This window comes from Muscardinus avellanarius (assembly GCF_963383645.1).
Source record: "Muscardinus avellanarius genome assembly, chromosome: 12".
Taxonomy (NCBI): Eukaryota; Metazoa; Chordata; class Mammalia; order Rodentia; family Gliridae; genus Muscardinus; species Muscardinus avellanarius.
Genome location: NC_137798.1, coordinates 6,364,423 through 6,386,030, shown reverse-complemented (window position 1 = coordinate 6,386,030; position 21,608 = coordinate 6,364,423). Strand labels below are relative to the sequence as shown.

The 21,608-nt window shown below is 49.0% G+C and overlaps 1 protein-coding gene across 1 annotated transcript in view; it reads right to left on the bottom strand.

The window, feature by feature from the left end:
- LOC308270852 (RNA polymerase-associated protein LEO1-like) overlaps positions 1-12,328 on the bottom strand; it is a gene marked incomplete at both ends in the record, with an annotated part of 27,882 nt that extends 15,554 nt beyond the window's left edge. Inside the window, 5 exons of the mRNA XM_080707009.1 lie at positions 909-1,054; positions 1,823-1,917; positions 4,459-4,563; positions 5,825-6,454; positions 12,271-12,328. Of these exons, the coding sequence (XP_080563135.1) occupies positions 909-1,054; positions 1,823-1,917; positions 4,459-4,563; positions 5,825-6,454; positions 12,271-12,328 (1,034 nt within the window). The remainder of the gene's footprint in view (positions 1-908; positions 1,055-1,822; positions 1,918-4,458; positions 4,564-5,824; positions 6,455-12,270) is intronic.
- Between the last annotated feature and the right edge of the window lie 9,280 nt (positions 12,329-21,608).

Here is a 21,608-nt window from a genome sequence, read left to right as displayed (position 1 = left end):
AATGCATTTAAATTATACAAGAGCTTAAGCCGGGCGTGGTGGCGCACGCTTATAACCCCCACGCTTGGGAGGCCGAGACAGGAGGATCACACAGGTTCGAAGCCAGCCTCAGCTACTTAGTGAGGCTCTCAGCAACTTAGTGAGACCCTGTTTCCAAATAAAACATAAAATAGGTCTGGGAGTATAGCCCGGAGGCAGAAAGCCTCTGGGTTCCACCCCAGTACCACAAAGAAAAAAGAAAAAATTATACAAGAGCTTAAGAGTTAACCTAGTAAACAATACCCAGCACTGTTTAACTGTCCAAAACCATGAGCTTCCCTATATCAACCCATACAGGGGTCATTTGTAGTTTCTCTACAAATTTTCATTACTCTCAATTCCAGCTGTTGTAGGGCTGCATTAATTTTAAAATGTCTTCAAGAATTATGATGTACATTAATTCATAAGAAAGTGTCAGATGACACCCACCAGTAGGAAGCACCGAGAGTCTCCCTTGTTAGTAATCATACTTTCCTATCTTGGGATGCGTTTCATTTATTATCTCAGAGATACACAACCAATTTTCCATTTTGTCATTAGTTAACTTAATAAAAAGCAAAAAAAAAAAAAAAATCTACTTCATATATTTCTTTTTTTTTTTTTTTTTTTTTTTTTTTTTGCGGGTCTGGGGGTGGAACCCAGGGGCATTTGATCTCCGAGCTACACCCCCTGCCCTATTTTTTATTCTTTATTTTGAAACCGGGTCTCACTGAGTCGCAGAGGGCCTAAGTAGCTGAGGCTGTCCGCGAACCGCGATCCTCCAGGTCTCAGCCTCCCGAATGCTGGGATTACAAGCGTGCGCCACCACGCCCGGCTTACTTCATATATTTCTATTCAACATCCAGAAGAAAATTTTAATTGATTCTTACCTGGGTTCTACACTGAGAAAGTTGGGCAGTTTAACAAAATACAAGTCGTTTCCTAAATCAGTGTTCACTTTGGGTATTTCTACTTCTATTCTGGTCTCTGGGATTGGCTCCTCCTCCTGCTGATCCTGAGGCAATCCATTTTCATCCTAGTGAAAAGAGTCACCGCATTTGAGAGCTCTGGGGACCTACGAATGGCCTGGTTCAACCTCCATACTTGACCCAGTTAAGCAGGAAGCATACTTTAGCCTCAGGGCCAAAGCTGTCCTCAACCCCTGGCCCTATTAAACCTCCCTGTAACACCTCAGGGAAGGAGGACCAGCTTGGACACGTTAGCACGACAAAATCGCCCTCGTGTGATACATCCGTCTTCCAAATACTCAACAGCGTGTGACTGGGGGCAAGCTCAGTGGCAGAGCACGTGTCTAGGCTAGCATGAGCGTGGCCCTGGGTTCAACTCCCAGTACCTCCAAAAACTTAAAACGCAGTGTGAAAGCAATCAACGCCACCATCGCAGGAAGTCTCCCTGCAATTAAAAAGTCAACACACCACACACGCTTCTTTGCACGAGCGAGAGAAACAAGTCAGTGGTCCTCGAATCGGAGGCCGCAGGCTCGTCTGCCGAGGCGCGGCACGCCTCCCGCTGGACGGTTAGATCTACTCCTCCACAGAAGCAACAAACATAACCAAGAATTCATGTGTTTGTTGTATTTTCATGCTTCATCAGTCAACTTCCCCTCGGAGTAAAAAAGATCCTTCATCTCTGAACGGGGGTCCTGTCTCGCTTCGCGGTGCTGGGTATCAAACCCAGGCCTCAGGCACGCTAGGCAGACACAGCGCTACTGAGCTGCCTCCCCAGCCCGCTTCTGAAAGGGTCTCAGTTCAGGAGCCCAGATCGCGGCAATCGCGGTACGTACCACGGGCTGCCCTGGAGTAGGCGGCTTATCCTCCCCGTCACTTCCTGAAGATATGTCATCGGCTCCTCCAAACAGATCCATGGCTGTACTGTTATCTTCAGGGAAGGAGGCAAAACGCACGGTATTAACATCTGGAACTCAGACCCTTCCAACATACTGCTCCCAAAGCGGCTGGGCCGGGAAACCAGCCAAACACGGCGCCGAGGCTGGCTCTCGGTCCGGCGGGAGTCTGAGTCCGCGAGCGGCGCCTCCTCCCTCCGTTCTGGCCACCCTGTTCTCCGCTTTCCTCAACGCTCCGGGACCCTAAATGTTTCTTCCCGTCCAGACACTCAGAGTAGAGGCTTAGCAACGCCACGGGCCTAGCTTCATAAGTCCCTCAAGTTTCAAAATGGCAGAGCCATGCCTGTGCAGGCACCCAACTTTACAGGAGAACTCACCTAGGCGCGGGCAAGAACAACAATGAGTCTGCACAACCAGCAAGCCAAGGCAGGGCGCTAGAGCCGGCGAACAGAAGACAGAGCGGGCAGCAAGCGGACCGCTCACCCAGCGTGGGGGCGCACGCCTGGAATCCCAGTACTTGGGAAGCTGAGACAGGAGGCTCGCAGGTTCGAGGACAGGCTCGGCAAGTAGTGAGACTCTCGGCAACCTAGCGAGACTCTGTTTCAAAATAAAATATAAAAAAAGGGCTGGGGCTGTCGCTCGGAGGCAGAATGCCCCTGGGTTCCATCCCCAGCACCACACATACACACAAAAAGGCAGAATGCCCCTGGGTTCCATCCCCAGCACCACACATACACACAAAAAGAGAGCCGGCTGTTTGAAATTGGGATTAGAGAAGTTGCAATTAAAGGTAATACGAGATCATGGAAACAGAGGAGGCAAAGAAGGCCAGTGTCCTGGAAGCGCATACGCATCATAAAACCAGCCAAATCAAACCCCTGCCAATGCGATACATCCCCAGGGTTTTTTATTTTAGACAGTGTCTCACTGAGTTGCCCAGGCTGGCCTGGCCCCTACCCGCGACCCTCCAGGAGCTGGGATTACAGGTACGTGCTGCGGTGCTCAGCTCTTTCTTAATGCTTAGTGCCACCAAACACACTCTATACTGTTTCTTTGTGTTATGGTACGATCCGGATTTAAAACGTCCCACAAAAAAGCTCATATATGTTAGACAAACAGCCAGGTTCCGAGCGGGACCACGGCTGGAAGAGGCCAACCCTGGCGCGTGGTCCCCCTGCTGGGCCTCCCCCTGGCCACCTCTGCTCTCTGCCGCTGGCCACCCTGGGGTGAGACCCCTCGCCCGCCCTGCCGCCCCTGAGGAGCTGCCGCTGGGGATCTTGGAGCTGGCTGATCATGGACTAACCTCGGACACTGAGCCCCCAAAAACCCTTTCTTCCTCTATGTGAGTTTTACAGATATTTTGGTCATAGCAATAAGCAAGCTGAGTAAAACGTTATCATCAGTGTTCTCGCCATACCCACACCCACCAGAATGTGAGAGCTAGGGGATTTTATTTATTTTGATCATGGCTACCTTCTCAGCACCCTAAACAACACCAGTAACAAGGAGCAAATTCTCAATACACATCTACGAAGAGAATCAGAGAATGAACATAGCCTACTTAATCCTCACAAGACTCCTATAAGGCGGCTAGCATAATCTCCCTCGTACAGATCAGAAAATTGAAGTTTAGTAGGAAATTTGAGCCAAACCACAGAGTTGAAAAGTAAAGATCCTAACTTAGATCATCTGACTCCAAAGTCTCTGAGCATACCTACTTAGGGTCGACCTCCAAGCGAGCCCCAGCGCGTGTCCTGCCCAGCTCTTTCTCTCCAGCTGACCCTCTAGACGCTTGCTTTAGTTATAATGTGAGTTATGGAACCCGGCAGGTGGCGCAAGCTTGTAATTTCAGAACTTGGGAGGCTGAGACGGTAGGATCGCGGGTTCCAGGATAGCATGAGCAAGACTCTGTTTCAGAATTGTGTGTGTAATACACATGTATGTATGTATGTATGTATGTATCTATGTATCTATGTATGTCTGTATGTATGTATGGCTGGAAGTGGAGCCCAGAGAAAATGGCCCTGAGTTCAATTCTCAATGCCACAAAAAAGCCACTTGTACATAATTACTGAACACTGATGCCTAAGTGCCATCCAGCATGATGGCTGTATATAACCAAACTATCTACCAAAATCATGTGTGCTGAATTCTTATATTAACACCTTCACTGCGCAGTCACTTGCTATCTGCAAACACAGAGATGAACAGGGGATCTTTACACCAAATAAACTTACACTTGCTTTTTTACGAACTCTTCCTTTAACAAAGCTTGAAAAAGCCATTTCCTCATCTGATTACTAACCTGTTAAGAACAAGGTGCTCGGGACTATCGTTACTTAAACTGAAGAATGGACATTGTCACCTCCGTCCCAATGAAAGGCTCAGCCCCAACACAGGGCTCATCTTCACTACAAACGAGGAATATTCTTCTCTGGGTACACCGAGCACGGATATACTCTCTTCTGTGGGGACTGTAGTCCAGGGTAAACGCCCAGGGTTGGGAGCACACTTCGGTTAAATAGAGAAGAAAGATGTACGGAAATTACAAACATGGAAAAGAATAATGGGGTTACCTTTTGGCACCTCCGTGTCGCTGTCCGCTTCTGAGTCCGATGCGATCGCGTTCTTGCGTTTCATCCTTAAGACTTCATCTTCGCTATCGCTGCCTCTTGCGGATTCTAGAGTAGAATCAGAAGAGCCGCATAAACACAGGCTCATTGTAAGTATGAATTTCATGTTTTAAACGTACTGTTGGCAGTAAACAAATGGAGATACAGCCACGCAATGTAATACCACTCAGCAATAAACAGGGAGTAACCGCTGATACAAGAAGCAATTTGGATAAATCTAAAAATGCATTGTGCTAAATTACAGAAGTCAATCTGAAAACACTAAGCTTTACTGCATGATTCAGTTTATAGAGCATTCTGCAAGAAAATATAGTGATAGAACAGACCAGGAGGTGCCAGGGCTCAGCAGTGGGGAAGTAAATGGCTACAATGAGGATGGCACGGGAGTTTTAGGGGAACAGAACTGTTCTGTATCCTGACTGTGGCGGTGGCTTCACAAAATATATACATGGCCGCACGCGCTTGCGATCCCAGCATTCGGGAGGCGGAGACCAGAAGAGCGTGGTTCGCGGACAGCCTCAGCTACTCAGTGAGGCCCTCTGCAACTCAGTGAGACCCTGTTTCAAAATAAAGACAAAAATAAAGGGCTGGGGGTGTAGCTTGGAGGTAGAATGTGCCTGGGTTCCATCCCTAGTACTGCAAAAAAAAAAAAAAAAAAAAAGAAAATTTGAAAAAGGGACACTAGTTTCTGTAAGCAGAAACACTTGGTAGAAATAAGAAAAGAAGAGCGGGGCCTGGTGGCGCACGCTTGTAATCCCCGCTCTTGGGAGGCGGAGACAGGAGGATTGTGCAGGTTTGAAGCCAGCTGCACTGGCTTAAGAGACCCTGTTTCCAAATAAAAATATACATATAAAAAAAAAATAGGTCTGGGAGTGTAGTCCGGAGGTAGAAGGGCTTCCAGGAACCCCAGTACCACCAAAAAATAAAAAAAAAAAGAAGTACTGGAAACATATGATCAGATTTATGTTAAGACTCATTATGGAAGAAAACGGGTAGCCGGGCGCGGTGGCGCACGCTTGTTTTCCCAGCATTCGGAGGCTGAGACAGGAGGCTCGCCGTCTGAGGACAGCCTCAGCTCCTGCTTAGTGAGGCCCTTTGCAACTCAGCGAGACCCTGTTTCCAAATCAAGAATAAAAACCAGGGCTGGGGGTGCAGCTCAGAGGTCGGATGCCCCTGGGCAGCACCACACAAAAAAAATAAAAATATTGAAAAAGAAGCAAAATGCGTAGACCAGAAAAGCCCAAGCGGGAAGGCCCGAGAACCGAGGGGCGCGGAGGGGCTGGACGGCCACGGCCGGGGCTGCAGCCACCTGACTTGCGGTCCTGCTCGCCGTGCTCCCCGAGCTCCCCGAGCTCCCCGTCCTCCTCGTCCGAGGCCGGCGGCCTCTCGTCGTCCGAGCCCCGCATCCTCTCGGCGTCCGAGCCGGGCGGCCCCTCGTCGTCGTCGGAGTTGGGCTTGTCGTCGTCGTCCGAGGCGGCCGGCCGCTCGTCGTCGGAGGGGGCCTTCTCCTCCTCGGACAGCTGCTGGCCGTCGTCGTCGGACAGCGGCGGCCGCTCCTCGTCGTCCGACGGGTCGCTCCTGTCCCGGCCCCACTTGTCATCGTCCGAGCCGTCGGCCTCCGAGCGCTGGCTGCCCCCGTCGGAGCCGCGGCCCTGCTCCTCGTCCTCCTCGTCCTCCTCCTCGTCCTCCTCCTCCGCGGGGGCCTCCGACCCGCTGCGCTGGTCCCCGTCCGACGGCTCGCGGTCCTCGCGGTCCCCGCCGTCGTGGCCGGAGCGCTCCGAGGCCTCGGAGCCGGCGTCCTCGCTGTCCTCCCCGAACAGCTCCTGGCCGCGGGGCTGCGCGTCGGCCCCGGCGTCCTGGTCGCTCTCGCTCCCCGAGGCATGGCTGCCAGAAGCCGGGTTCTCCTGATCGGAGTCCGAGTCCGATCCGGATTCAGAGTCTGCGGACGGCATAAACACAGGGCACATCAGCAAAGCAGGGCAGCACCGGGCTCCGGGTGCGTCCGGCACAAGGCCGGGGGACTGGCAACACTGCTAGAATCAGCCGGCCCGGTGGCCCGCGCTTGTAATCCCAGCACTGGGGAGGCTGAGACAGGAGGATCACAGGTGGAGGACAGCCTCAGCGGCTTAGTGAGGCCCGCTGCAGCTCAGTGAGACCCTGTTGCAAAATAAAGAATAAAAAATAGGGCCTGAGCATGGTGGCCCACGCTTGTAATCCCAGCATTGGGGAGGCTGAGAAGGAGGATCGCGGGTAGAGGACAGCCTCAGCTACTTAGTGAGGCCCTCTGCAGCTCAGTGAGACCCTGTTGCAAAATAAAGAATAAAAATTAGGGCCTGAGCATGGTGGCTCAAGCTTGTAATCCCAGCACTGGGGAGGCTGAGAAGGAGGATTGCAGTTTGAGGACAGCCTCAGCGGCTTAGTGAGGCCCTCTGCAGCTCAGTGAGACCCTGTTGCAAAATAATTTAAAAATAGGGCTGGGGGTATAGCTCGGAGTTAGAATGTCATGGGTTCCATCCCCAGTACGGCAAAAAAAAACAAAACAAAAAACTATTAGAATCAAGTTTCTCAGTACTCTGGAGACCAACAGCTGTAAAAACCCAGGGCATGCTAAGTAAGAAGGTAGGCTTGGTAATATTGCAGCGTACCTGGTCCCACCTCCTAGTTCAAAACTACCTTGAAGATAACCGCCCACATTTCTGGTATAGGCACCACAGCAGGAGGAACGGAAAGGACCGCGCTCACACAGGACTGTGCTTGCTAGCTAGGACCCATCAGGTGGCTCCCTGAAGGACTGGCTCAGAGGACCGCCTTGACCTCAGCGAAGCAGGAATGCGCCCAGTGAAACCCGTACACCAGGAAAAAGCTCCAGCGGTAACGGGAAACTTAAGGGAAAAAAAGTTTGACAAACAGAAAACTGGAAGCCAAACAAACAGCCGGAGCCGGGCGTCGTGGAGCACGTTTATAATCCCAGTACTTGGGAGGCTGAAACAGGAGGATCGCAGGTTCGCGGCCAGCCTCAGCTACTTGGTGAGACTCTGCCAACTTAGCGAGACCCTGTTTCTAAACAAAGAATAAACACATAGGGCTGAGGATACAGCTCGGAGGTAGAATGCCCCTGAGCTCCATCCCCAATACCGAAGGGGGAAAATAAAAAGACAGCTGGGCACCATGGCACAGGCCTGTAATCCCAGTAACTAGAGGCTGAAGGAGGGATGACAAGTTTGAGGCCAGCCTGGGCAACTTAGCAAGATTCTATCTCAAAACATTATAAGAATTTTTTCTCCCTGTGGTGCTGGGGATGGAGCCCAGGGGCCTTTTACCTCCAGGCTATACCGCCAACCTATTTTGTGTATTTTATTTGGAAACAGGGTCTCACTAAATTGCTGAGAGCCTCACTAAGTAGGATCTTCCTGTCTCAGCCTCCCAAGTACTGGGATTACAAGAGTGCGGCACCACGCCTGGCTAAGAAAAAAATTTTAAGGGCAGGGGTAGAGTGCCCCCGGGGTTAAATCAGTAGGCTTGCTGTTTGTTTGTTTTTCAGCAAGTTTCAAAAATACTGAAATGATACAAAGTATGTTTACTGACAACAAGAGAATGCAATTAGAAACTGTTAACAGAAGCAAATCTGGAAAGCTTACAACTGACTTAAAAGGAGTAAGTAAAACTGAAAATAGGCGGAGCGCCAGGCACAGTGGCGCTCACTTGTAATCCAGGACCTGGGAGGCTGAGTCGGGAGGATAGCAGATTTGAGGCCAGCCTCAGCAGGTAACGAAGCTCTCATCAATCTAGCGAGACCATTTCCAAATAAAAATAGGACTCGGGGTGGCTTGGAGATAGAATCCCCTGGGTTCAACCCTCAGGGTCACAAGGAAATTTGTTTGGCGATGAAAAAAATGAAAACAGTGCCATATCAATACTTCCGTGCTATAGTGGAAACAGTACGAAAAGGGAAAATTACTGCTGTAAACATCTGCATTAAAAAAAAAACACAAAAACCACCAGGCGTGGTGGCGCACGCTTGTGATCCCAGCACTCGGGAGGCTGAGACGGGAGGATCGCGGGTTCGTGGCCAGCCTCAGCTACTTAGAGACCCTCCGCCACTCAGTGAGACCCCGTTCCAAAACAAAGAATAAAAAACAGGGTTGGGGGTGTAGCTCAGAAGTAGAATGCCCTTGGGCTCCATCTCCAGGATAGTAATAAATAAATAAATAAATAATTGTTGAAAGACACCGAAGACCTGGTACACACTGGGTCTGGGTAGAAAATTCTACCGTCGTGGTCCAAGGAAACGAAACGGGCGGGGCACGAGAATTCCTGTCACATCCATACCGCCTTCAGAACCAGGAGCCGCCTTCGAGGCCAGCCCACCAGATCGGCAAGGAGATCCTAGAGACGCCTCTTGTCTAATGGTTAAGACGGAGGAAACCGCCAAAAACAGGAAGCCCAGAGAACCGGCCATGTCTCCCCAACGCGTCCCTGCGCAAAGCATGCACTGGACAGACGCTGCAGGGTAAGCCTGAGAGACGGCGCCTCCGACCAGGTGCTCACCGAATGCACTTAGCATTCGTGGGAGCCGGGGAGGGCATCTTCTCACCGCCATACGCCCAACACCCGGCAAGGAGGCTGGTGACGGGGTCGAGGAACATTTGGTGGAGAAGTAAACTTCATGGAGTCACGAACCCAGGGGAGCTCTACCTCTCGGCTACCACCCCAGCCCCCCCCCCTTTTTTTTTTTTTTTTTTTTTGCAGTTGAACCCAGGGGCATTCTACCTCCAAGCTACACTCTCCCTGCCCAATTTTTTATTCTTTATTTTGGAAGAGGGTCTCACTAAGTCGTGGAAGGCCTAAGTAGCTGAGACCGGCCTTCAACCTGCAATCCTCCTGTCTCAGCCTCCCAAGTACTGGCATTACAAGCATGTGTCACCACGCCCGGCTCCCTGTTTTACATGTTTTACTTATTTATTTTGTGGTACTGAGAATTGAACCCAGGGGCATGCGACCTCTGAGCCACACCTCAGTCTGACTTTAATTTTTATTTTGAAACAGGGTCTCACTGGGTTGATTAGAGTCTCACTACTTGCTGAGGCTGTCCTTGTACCTGTGATCCTCCTGTCTCAGCCTCCCAAGTACTAGTATTACAAGTGTGTGCCACCATACCCATCTTTTTTTTTTTTTTTTTTGATACTGGGATGGAACCTGGGGCATTCTACCTCCGAGCTACACCCCCAGCCCTATTTTTTTATTTATTTTTTGGTGGTTCTGGGGATGAAACCTAGGGGCTTTTGACCTCCAAGCTACACCCCTGCCCTGTTTTTTATTCTTTATTTTAAAACAGGGTCTCACTAAAATACGGAGTGCCTCACGAACAACGATCCTCTGGTCTCTGCCTCCCAAATGCTGGGATTATAAGCGTACGCCACCACGCCCAGCTTCCAGCCCAATTTTTTTTATCCTTTATTATTATTATTATTATTATTGCGGGTCTGGGGATAGAACCCAGAGGCATCTGACTTCTGAGCTACATTCCCTGCCCTATTTTTATTCTTTTATTTTGAAACAGGCTCAGAAAGTGGCAGAGAGCCTCACTAAGTAGCTGAGGCTGTCCGCAATCCGCCATCCCGCAATCCTCCAGTCTCAGCTGGGATTACAAGCATGCGCCACCATGCCCAGCTTATCCTTCATTTTGAAACAGGGTCTCACTGAGGTGCAAAGGGCCTCAGTAAGTAGCTGAGGCTGTCTGCAAACCTGGAACCTCCTTGTCTCAGCCTCCCAAATGCTGGGGTTACAAATTTGCACCACCATGCCCCGCCATTTTTTTAAAATAGGTTTTCACTAAGTTGCTGAGGGGCTGTCTAGGTTGTTCAGGCTGGCCTGGAACCTGCGATAATTCTATCTCAGCCTTCCAAGTACTGGGATTACAGGTGTGCACCACCTCGCCCAGACTAGAACTGTCTGCATGAACAGACAAAAAACGAGGGAAAATCTAAAGTATTAGTAAAAGTAGTGAGCGAGTGTTCTTATATCGGCCTCTTATCCTGACTAGAACCTCCTGGATGTCACCTGGGTGCAGCCCTCGGATTCCAATCCGGTTCTCTGAACCTCCACCTACTGCTCCCTTCACCGCACTCTATAAATTACGAATAAGTGAAGTTGGAGGGAATGGAGGCAGGCGGAGCAAAACCACAGCAATGCACTTCACACTGGAAAAAAAATATCCACATCAACTACTTGTTATGGGATTTTGTTTTGTTTTTATTACTGGGGATGGAACCCAGGGTCATTCTACCTCCAAACTACACCCCCAGCCTTTTTCTTTTCTCTCTCTCTCTCTTTTTTTAACTTTGAAACAGGGTCTCTCACTAAGCTGTACAGGGCTTCACTAGGTAGCTAGGGCTGGCCTCCAACCTGCAATCCTTCTGTCTCGGCCTCCCAAGTACTGGGATTACAAGCCTGCGCCAGGACCCCCGCCCAGACCCACTACTTTGAACTTGGAGGGTTGCAAGGGTCCTGAACTTGGTCTGGGATCTTTACTTCAAATAATTCTTTCAAACCCTGGCATCGACAATCACTGTTGCAGAAATACTTCTAGCCACCAGCAGACTACCAATCCTCTACACACACACCTACTTCTGCACCTTACACACACGCACACACACACACACACACACGGCCTTCTCTGCACCCTAACCTAACACACACACACACACACACGCACTCACACACACACGCACACACGGCCTTCTCTGCACCCTAACCTACACACACACACACGCACACACAGCCTTCTCTGCACCCTAACCTACACACCTACACACCTACACACACACACGCACACACACGCACACACACGCACACACGGCCTCCTCTGCACCCTAACCTACACACACACACACACACGCACACACACGGCCTCCTCTGCACCCTAACCTAACACACACACACACACGCACGCACACACACACGCACACACGGCCTTCTCTGCACCCTCACCTACACACCTACACACACACACACACACGCACACACGCACACACACGCACACACGGCCTTCTCTGCACCCTAACCTACACACCTACACACCTACACACACGCACACACACACACGCACACACACGCACACACGGCCTTCTCTGCACCCTAACCTAACACACACACACACGCACACACAGCCTTCTCTGCACCCTAACCTACACACCTACACACCTACACACACACACACGCACACACACACACGCACACACACGCACACACGGCCTCCTCTGCACCCTAACCTAACACCCCAGACCTAAACCGAGATGCTCGCGCTGACTCTCCACGTGTCGCCCACCGGGCCCCTCCCCGGCCACCTCCACGCAGACCTCCCGAGCCCGGGCGGGCGCCAGCTCGGGCGGCACTCGAGGGGCCGGCGGGGCGGCACCCGTCATCCCCGCCAGCCTCGGGAGGGGCTGGGGCCGGGGGATCGCGGTTCCCGGGCAGCCTCAGCTACGTAGTGAGGCCCTCTGCACCCCGGAGAGACCCTGCCCCAAATAAGGGGTAAACACAGGGGGCGCAGCTCGGGGGGAGAGCGCCCCTGGGCTCCATCCCACCCCCAGTGCTGCCGATGCAGGGGCCCGCGGGGCGTGCGCCCGCCAGCCCTGCCCAGCCCAGCCCTGCCCAGCCCAGCCCAGCCCCGGCTCCCGCGCCCGCCGGGCGTGCAGGGGGCGCTGAGGCCGGCGCCCCGGCCGGAACTGGGCCCGCGCACCCCGCAGACCCCACCTTTCCGCTCGGCGTCGCTGTCCGCGTCGCTGCCGAAGAGGTCCTCCATCTCCGCCATGGCGCGGGCTCCAGCGGGGCGGCGGCCGCCTTTACGGCAGGACCCGCCGGCGCGACACTGTCGCAAAGGCGCCGCCCGCCCGCGCGGCCGCGCGGCCTGCTTTACGGCCGCCCGGGCCGCCTGGACGCTGGGCGCCCGCGCCCCCCACGGCGCCGGCCCCTTCTCCTCCTTTTTTTTTTTTTTTTTTCTGTATTGGGGAAGGAACTCAGGGGCAGTCACGTCCGAGCTACACTCTCAGCCCTATTTTTTTATTTAATATTATTATTATTATTATTATTATTATCATGCGGTATTGGGGATGAAACCCAGGGACATTCTACCTCCGATCTACACCCCCAGCCCGACTTTTTATTTTATTATATTATTATTATTATTATTATTATTATTATTATTATTATTATTTCTTTTGGGGGATGAAATACAGGGGCATTCTACATCCGATCTATACCCCCAGCCCTATTTTTTATTTATTATTATTATATTATTATTATTATTATTATTATTATTCTGTATTGGGGATGAAACCCAGGGGCATTCTACATCCGATCTACACCCCCAGCCCTATTTTTTATTTTATTATCATATTATTATTATTATTATTATTATGTATTGGGGATGAAACCCAGGGGCATTCTACATCCGAGCTACACACCAGCCTTTTTTTTTTTTTTTTGGTACTGGAGATGGAGCCCAGGGACATTCTACCTCTGAACTATACCCCCTAGCCCAGTTTTTTTTTTTTTTTTTTTTGTCAGTATTGAGGGTGGAACCCGGGGTCATTCTACTTCTGAGCTACAACCCCAGCTCTATTTATTATTATTATTATTCTTTATTTAGAAACAGGGTCTCACTGAGTTGCAAAGGGCCTCACTAAGTAGCTGAGGCTGTCCGCGAACCGCCATCCTTCAGTCTCAGCCTCCAGAATGCTGGGATTAGAAGCATGCTCCACCACGCCCGGCTTTATTTATTAATAATAATAATAATAATAATTTTTGCGGTACTGGGGATGGAAACCCAGGGGCATTCTACCTCTGAGCTACACCCCCAGCCTTATTCATTTATTTATTTATTTATTTATTTATTTATTTATTTATTTATTTTGCGGGTCTGGGAATGGAACCCGGGGACATTTGACCTCCTGCCCTATTTTGTAGTTTTACTTTGAAACAGGGTCTCACTAAGTTGCAGAGGACCTCACTAAGTAGCTGGGGCTGACCGCGAACCGATCCTCTAGTCTCAGCCTCCCGAATGTGGGATTACAATCGTGCGCCATGGCACTCGGCTTTTTATTCTTTATTTTGAAACAGGGTCTCACTGAGTTGCGAAGGGCCTCACTAAGTAGCAGAGGCTGTCGGCTAGCTGAGATCCTTCTGTCTCAGCCTCCCAAATGCTGGGATTACAAGCGTGCACCTCCATGCCCTGCTCACCTTTACCTTCCTAAAAGTTAGTGAAGCTGGGCGTGGTGGCACAAGCCTGTAATCCCAGCGCTTGGGAGACTGAGACTGGAGGATAAGCATGTTCAAAGCCAGCCTCAGCTACTGAGTGGGAGGCCAGAGCAACGGGATTGCAGGCTTGAGACCAGCCTCAGTAAATTAATGAAACCCTTAGCAACTTAAGTGAAAGACCCTGTTGCAAGATAGATAGATCGATCGATCGATCGATCGGTAGATACTGGACATGGTGGTGCAGGCTTATAATCCCTGGGCCTGGGAGGCTGAGATAGGAGGATCCCGCAGGTCCAAAGCCAGCCTCTGCTACTTAGTGAGGCTCTCAGCATCTCAGTGAGACCCTGTTTCCAAATAAGACATAAAATAGGTCTGGGAGCGTAGCCTGGAGGTAGAAGGCCCCTAGGTTACAAATCCCTAGTACCACCAAAAAATGCAAATTTTTTTAAAAGTTTGACAATAGAATTTTCACGCTAGTCAGTGCTAAATAAACCCCTACTCTGTAGGGATGTAAATAAATTATCTGCATAGACTAAGGAGCCAGGTCTCTTGAGAAAAGTTTAATTCAATTTTAGAGTTTAAAAATATAAGCCACACCTGAAATTCCAGTACTTGGGAGGATTACAGGTTTGAGGTTGCCTTCGCAACTTAGTGAGACCCTCGGCAACTTAAGGATACCTTGTTTTAAACTAAAAAGTAAAAAAGTCCGGGGTGGGGTGTGTGGCTCAGGGGCAGGACGCCCTTGTGTTCAATCCTTAGTACCAAATGAATAAATAAATAAAAATGGCTGGGGTGTAGCTCAGGTTGAGACCCCTGGGTCCAATCCCCAGTGTACTAGTATTGGGGAGAGGTTTTAAAATGTATTAATGTACCAGTATTGGGAAAGATTTCCAATTTTGAAAATATATTGTTTGTACTAAAGAAAGCCAGGACTGGCAGGAAGAAGGGACTTATAATTTTCATCCTCAGCTACTTAGCCCTCTGCAACTCAGGGAGACTCTGTTTCAAAATAAAGAATAAAAAGTAGGGCAGGGGAGCTGGGGTGTGGTGGCGCACGCTTGTAATCCCTACACTTGGGAGGCGGAGACAGGAGGATCGTGCAGGTTCGAAGCCAGTTGTGCTGGCTTAAGAGACCCTGTTTCCAAATAAAAAGTACAAAATAGGTCTGGGAGTGTAGCCCAGAGGTAGAAGGGTTTCCAGGAACCCCAGTACCACCAAAAAAAAAAAAAAAAAAAAAAAAGTAGGGTAGGGGTGTAGCTCAGAGGTTGAATTCCCCTAGGATCCATCCCCAGACCCGCAAAAAAAAAAAAGACTAAAAAATAGTCCTGGGGTGTACCTCGGAGGTACAGTGCCCCTGGGTTCCATCCCCAGTGCCCTCCTCAAAGAAAGTGTATTGATGATGATGATTTAGGTACTAGGGGCATTCTACCTCTGAGCTACACTCCCAGTCCTACTTTTTATTCTTTTTTTTTTTTTGGGGGGGTGGATGCTGGGGTTTGAACCCAGAGGCATTCTGCCACTGAGCTGCTTAATGAAACCCTTAGCAATTTGGTGATACCCTGTTTCAAAATAAAAAAAAATAAGAGAGGGTGAGGGGTATAGCTTGGAGGTAGGCCTCTAGGTAATCCCCAGTAAAAAAGAGGGAGGGAGGGAGGGAGGGAGGGAGAGAGAGAGAGAGAGAGAGAGAAAGAGAGAAAGAGAAGGAGCCAAGCACGGTGGCGCATGCCTGTAATCCCAGTACTTGGAGGCTGAAACATGTATGGCGGGTTTAAGACCAGCTTCAGGAACCTAGTGAGTCCTTGTTTCAACCGGAGGATCGCAGTTCGCGGCCAGCCTCAGCTGCTTAGTGAGACCCACCACAACTCAGTGAGGCGCCGTTTCAAAATAAAGAACAAAAAATAGGGCAGGGCGTGTAGCTTGGAGGTCAAATGCCCCTGGGTTCCATCCCCAGACCCACAAAAAATTAAAATTAAAAAAAGTACCTGCGCAAGCCTCCTGCCTCAGCCTCCCAAGTACTGGGATTACGAGCGTTCGCCAACATTCGAAGCCAGCCTCCGCTACTTAGTGAGGCTCTCAGCAACTTAGTGAGACTGTGTTTCCAAATAAAATATAAAATAGGCCTGGGAAGTAGAGCCTGGAGGCAGAAAGCCCCTGGGTTCCATTCCCAGTAACACACACACACACACACACACACACACACACACACACACACACATATATACACACACACACACACACACACACACACAAAGTAAAATGTCCTGGAGATACAGCTCAGAGATAAGAGTGTCCCTCGGCATAATCCCCAGTGCCACAGGAGAATAAGACAGATAGATAGATAGATAGATAGATAGATGAGAGATAGATAAGATGAAAAATCTTTAAAGCACATAATAAAATAGTATCAAGGTACAAAAATATTGAAACAAAAATGGCAGACCACCGGAACAGTATAACCAGAGAGAACAGAAGAAAATTTACATGCTCCCCTGCAAACAATATTTTTACAAATAAAAAGGAACTACAAAAATAGATGTGGCTCAAACACAAAACATAACTGAATATTCCATTTTATAATCAAACTACTCTGATTAAATCTCTCTGCTGGATTTCCTCATACAACTGGTTGTTTTAGAATCATGGGAGAATCTGGCATAAAGGCGGAGGATGAGCCGGGCGTGGTGGGCACGCTTGTAATCCCAGCTTGTCATCCCAACATTCGGGAGGCTGAGACAGGAGGATCGCGCCTCAGCTACTTAGTGAGGCCCTCTGAAACTCAGTGAGACCCTGTTTAAAGAAAAAAAAAGAATAAAAAATAGGGCAGGGAGTATAGCTAGGAGGTAGAATGGTAGATAGCCCTGGGTTCCTTCCCCAGACCCGCAAAAACAAAATTAAATAAATAAATAAATAAAGGCGGAGGGTGGGAAACCTGGCCGGCCCTCGGTGGATCTCATCTTACTCACAGAACGAGGGCCCAGTGAAAATTCTCTGAATTTCTTTTTGCAAATGCTAAAGAAACCTTGCAGTATTCAAATCCTGAACGGTAATACCGTGAAAGGGCACAAGATGGTGATGGTCTACTCTGCAGAGATCTCAGTCACCTGCAAAACCAGGTCATGCCGAAGGCCCCACCCCGCCCTTATCTTTTTGTGTGCCTGTGTGGTACTGGGGATGGAACCCAGGGGCGCTCCACCCCCGAGCGACACCCCCAGCGCTATTTGCCATTCTTTATTCTGAAACAGGGTCTCACTGAGTTGCAGAGGGCCTCACTAAGTAGCTGAGGCTGGCCGGAATGGTGATCCTCCTGGCTCAGCCTCCCGAATGCTGGGATTACAAACGTGTGACACCATGCCTGGCTGTTACCTTTTTTTTTTTTTTTTTTTAACATTTTGAGTAAGAAATTAGTGTGTGTGTGTGTGTGTGTGTGTGTGTGTGTGTGTGAGAGAGAGAGAGAGAGAGAGAGAGAGAGAGAGAGAGAGAGAGAGAGAGAGAGGGGGGGAGAGAGAGAGAGAGAGAGAGAACTATGAAGGAGAGATTTTAAAAATTTGCTTTATAGCAAAATGTAGCAGTGCTTTGCGTATCCCTTTGTTTTTTCTTTTTCCCAATTAAAAATAACAAAGCAGTATTTAGCAAATAGTGAGGAAATATGTTTTTAGCTGTGGACACTCTGATTTTTATATGTACTGGGTATTTAACTCAGGTTAGACTGACCTACATCTCCAGCCCTTAAAAAAAAATTCCCCCTATGGTACTGGAGATGGAACCCAGGGGCATTGTCCTCTGTTTTTTTTTGTGTGTGTGTGTGTGTGTGTACTGGGAATGTAATCCAGGGGCGTTTTACCTCTGAGCTATACCTCCAGTCCTATTTTTTATTCTTTATTTTGAAACAGGGTCTCACTGAGTTGCAAAGGGCCTCACTAAGTAGCCGAGGCTGGCCTTGAACCGCGATCCTCCTGTGTCAGCCTCCCAAATGCGGGGATTACAAGCGTGCGCCACCAGGCCTGGCTCAATTTTTTATCTTGAAATAGGGTCTCGCGAGGTTGCCAGGCTAGCCCTGAGTTCTGGTCTCAAAGGGATTCTTTTGTCTCAGGCTCCCAGGTAGCTGGGAGTACAGGTGCACAGGACCTGAAGGATACATTTTAAAGTACCTAATACATTTTAGGAAAATACTTTTTTCTTGAGCCCCATAAAAGTGAAAATTTCCCTAAAGAGCCCACTGAAGGTTTCATTTCCTTTACTGAATTGATTTCCTTACTCATCACGGACATGACAGGCAGGATTAATCCTATACTGTATGTGGGCGGGATATTTTAGATTAATAATGACTCATGATGCATGCATAAGTTCAACTTTCAGGCATGCAAAAGCACATGTACGCACTTTTTATGTACTACTTAACACAGAATCAAAACTTGGATGGGAGTAGTGTAGAATCTTGGGCCTAAATACAAAGAAAAAACAAAGGAAAAACAGCTTATCAAGGATTCTAGGGCCATTCTAGATTCTAGGGACTAGATTTCTGCTTTGTTTGTTTGTTTGTCTTAGGGGGGATTGAACTCAAGGGTGTCTACCACTGAGCTACATCCCCAGCCCTATTTTTAAAATTTTATCTTGAAACTGAGTCTCACAAGGTTGATGAGAGTCTTACTACTTGATGAGACTCTCCTCGAACCTGTGATGCTCCTGTCTCAGCCTCCCAAGTACTGAGATTACAAGCGTGTGCCGCCACGTCCAGCTAAAGGGAATCTTTCAGCCCCCCCCCCTCTCTCTCTCACACACACACACACACACACACACACACACACACACACACACCATAAAAGCATTCTTACCTTTAACCCTGTAATTATGAATCAAATAATTTTTCTCAGGAAAATAGAATAATCACATGATTCCAAGAGTATTTATTATAGTAATAAAAATATCAGAAGCTGCATGTAGTGACACATGCCTGTAATCCCAGTAGTTGGGAGGCTGAGACTGGAGGATCACGGTTTGCAGACAGACTCAGCTACTTAGGCCCTCCGCAACTTATTGAGACCCTGTCTCAAAATAAAGAATAAAAAATAGGGTAGCGGGTGTAGCTCAGAGGTTGAATGCCCCTGGGCTCCATCCCCAGACCCGCAAAAAAAAAAGAAAGAGAGAGAGAGATAAACCTATTCTCAGCCAGGGCGTGGTGGCGCATGCTTATGAGACCCTGTTTCCAAATAAAAATATAAAAATAGGTGTCTGGGAGTGTAGCCCGGAGGTAGAAAGGTTTCCAGGAACCCCAGTACCACACAAAAAAAAAAAAAAAAAAAAAAAAAAAACCTATTCTCAATGCAAATCCAGATTTGCCTATGTGAGTCTGTGATCTCATCTTGCCCAACTGGTACACCATTCTAACTTTTAAAGTTATGAAATATTAACAAATCCCCATTTCCCCTCAGTTCTATGCATTGCTTTGCACATTGCCTAAAATCATATTTTCATCTGCAAAGACGTGGCCCCAATTCCTTGTTCCCAATAGGAATTACGTAACTACCTCCTTCCTTTGTGTTGGTCTTAGCCCGGATCACATAATCTGTTCCAAAGGAGGGCATTATGGAAAATCTAGGCTACTTTGTCACGGTGTTTTTCTCCACTAAACCCTTTAGTCCAAGGGGAGCCATGAGGCCCAGAGGGATCCTCTAATTCCTCTGTCTCCCTCTCCGGTTCTCGGTTCTCGGTTCTCGGGATGAAGCTCCCCGTGGTGCGCGACGTTTGACTTCAACTGCATCCACAGTGATTCTTCCTCCGACTACCAATCCTGCTCTGCTGGGCAACCAGAGACCCTCGGGGCCTTGCTGTGTTTTCTCCCTGTGCCTGAAGACGCTGCCTCACGCTCCTAGCTGTTTCTACTGGCCCGATGATAGACATCGCTAACCAACTTATTAAAGTTGGTGCTTTAAAATTTTTAATATTTCGAGCCGGGCGTGGTGGCACACACTTGTAATCCCCGCGCTTGGGAGGCTGAGACAGGAGGATCGCACAGGTTCGAAGCCAGCCTCAGCTACTGAGTGAGGCTGTCAGCAACTCAGTGAGACCCTGTTTCAAAATAAAGAATAAAAAATAGGGATGGGGGTGGAGCTTGGAGGTTTAATCTCTAGTACAACACACACAAATAAATAATAAATACATTGATTTTTTGGAAGCATCTGTGCACAGCTGTGATCCCAGCTACTTGGGGATCTGAGCAGGAGTATCACAAGTTTCAGGCTAGCTGGGGCAACTTAGGAAGACCCTGTCTCAAAATAAAAATATTTTAAAGGGCTGGGGTGTAGCTTGTGGTAGAGCACTTACCTATCATGCACAAGGCCCTGAGTTCAATATGTATAGGTTTTTCTGATAGTTCAACAGACACATATAGAATCTCTGCTACGTGCAAGTCTTTCAGAAAGTAAAGAGATGAAAGAGATATGGTAACTGCCTTCAGGGAATTGTGTGGTTTTTTGTTTGTTTGTTTTGTTTTGTTTTGTTTTGTTTCCTAGGAATGGTCCTTAGAATGTAAGACAGAAAAAGGAATATGTCATAGATGCATGCAAAGTTCTATGAGGAGTCAGGCGTGGTGGCGCGCGCTTGTCATCCCAGCACTTGGGAGGCTGAGACAGGTAGATCGCAGGTTCAAGGCCAGTCTCAGCTACTTTGTGAGCCCCTCTATAACTCAGTGGGACTCTGTTTCAAAATAAAGAATCAAGCCGGGCGTGGTGGCGCACGCTTGTAATCCCAGAGCTTGGGAGGCTGAGACAGGAGGATCGCACATGTTTGAAGCCAGCCTCAGCCACTTAGTGAGGCTCTCAGCAACTTAGTGAGATCCTGTTTCCAAATAAAATATAAAATAGGTCTGGGAGGATAGCCCGGAGGTAGGAAGCTTCTGAATTCCACCCCCAGTATCACCAAAATAAGTAAATAAACAATAAAAAATGGGGCTAGTGGTGTGTAGTTTGGAGGTAGAATGCCCCTGGGTTCCATCCTTAGTAACACACACACACACACACACACACACACACACGCACATGCACACGCACACGCACACACACACAAAGTGCTATGAGTTTCCAGAGTTGGGGATATTGACAAAATCTTTAGAGGGCAAACAGATGTGAAATGTGCCTTGAAGGATATTGGGTCTTTGACTTTTGGAGATGCCGTGGCAGGCGGGCCAGAGCGGGACCGGCCTGAGTAAAGGCGCACACAGCTTGGGGCCGTATGAGACAGAGTTGTGCCGGGACCGTAACGCTTTAGGGGGTTGAATTATCTTCCTATGGGAAAAAGTCAGGCAAAATGTTAGAGGCAACGGAGGTTTTTTTTTCTTGCAGTACTGGGCAGGGAACCCAGGGGCATTTACCTCCAAGCGACACCCCAGCTCTATTTTTTATTCTTTATTTTGAAACAGGGCCTCACTAAGTAGCTGAGGCTGGCTGTGAACCGTTATCTTCCTGTCTCAGCCTCCCAAAGGCTGAGATAGCAAGCGTGCGCCACCGTGCCCGGCTGACACCTATTTATTATTATAAAGGCTATTACTAAGGAAACAGATGAACAGCCAGATGGAGGAGATGGGAAAAGGGGCGCAGGACTTCCGAGCCCTCTGCAGGAGAACCTCCCTCCAGGCACCTCCGTGTCAAGCTATGAGGAAGCTCTCCGCACCTGGTCCTTTGGGGTTTTCGTGAAGCCTTCATTATGCAGTCGTGATTGATTACATCTTTGGCCACTGGTGGTCCAGCCTCTTCAGCTCCTCTCCCCTTCTCTCCAATCACATGGCTGGTTCCCTTGGCAACCAGCCCCTATCCTTCGGTCATCCAGAGCCGATCAAGGGT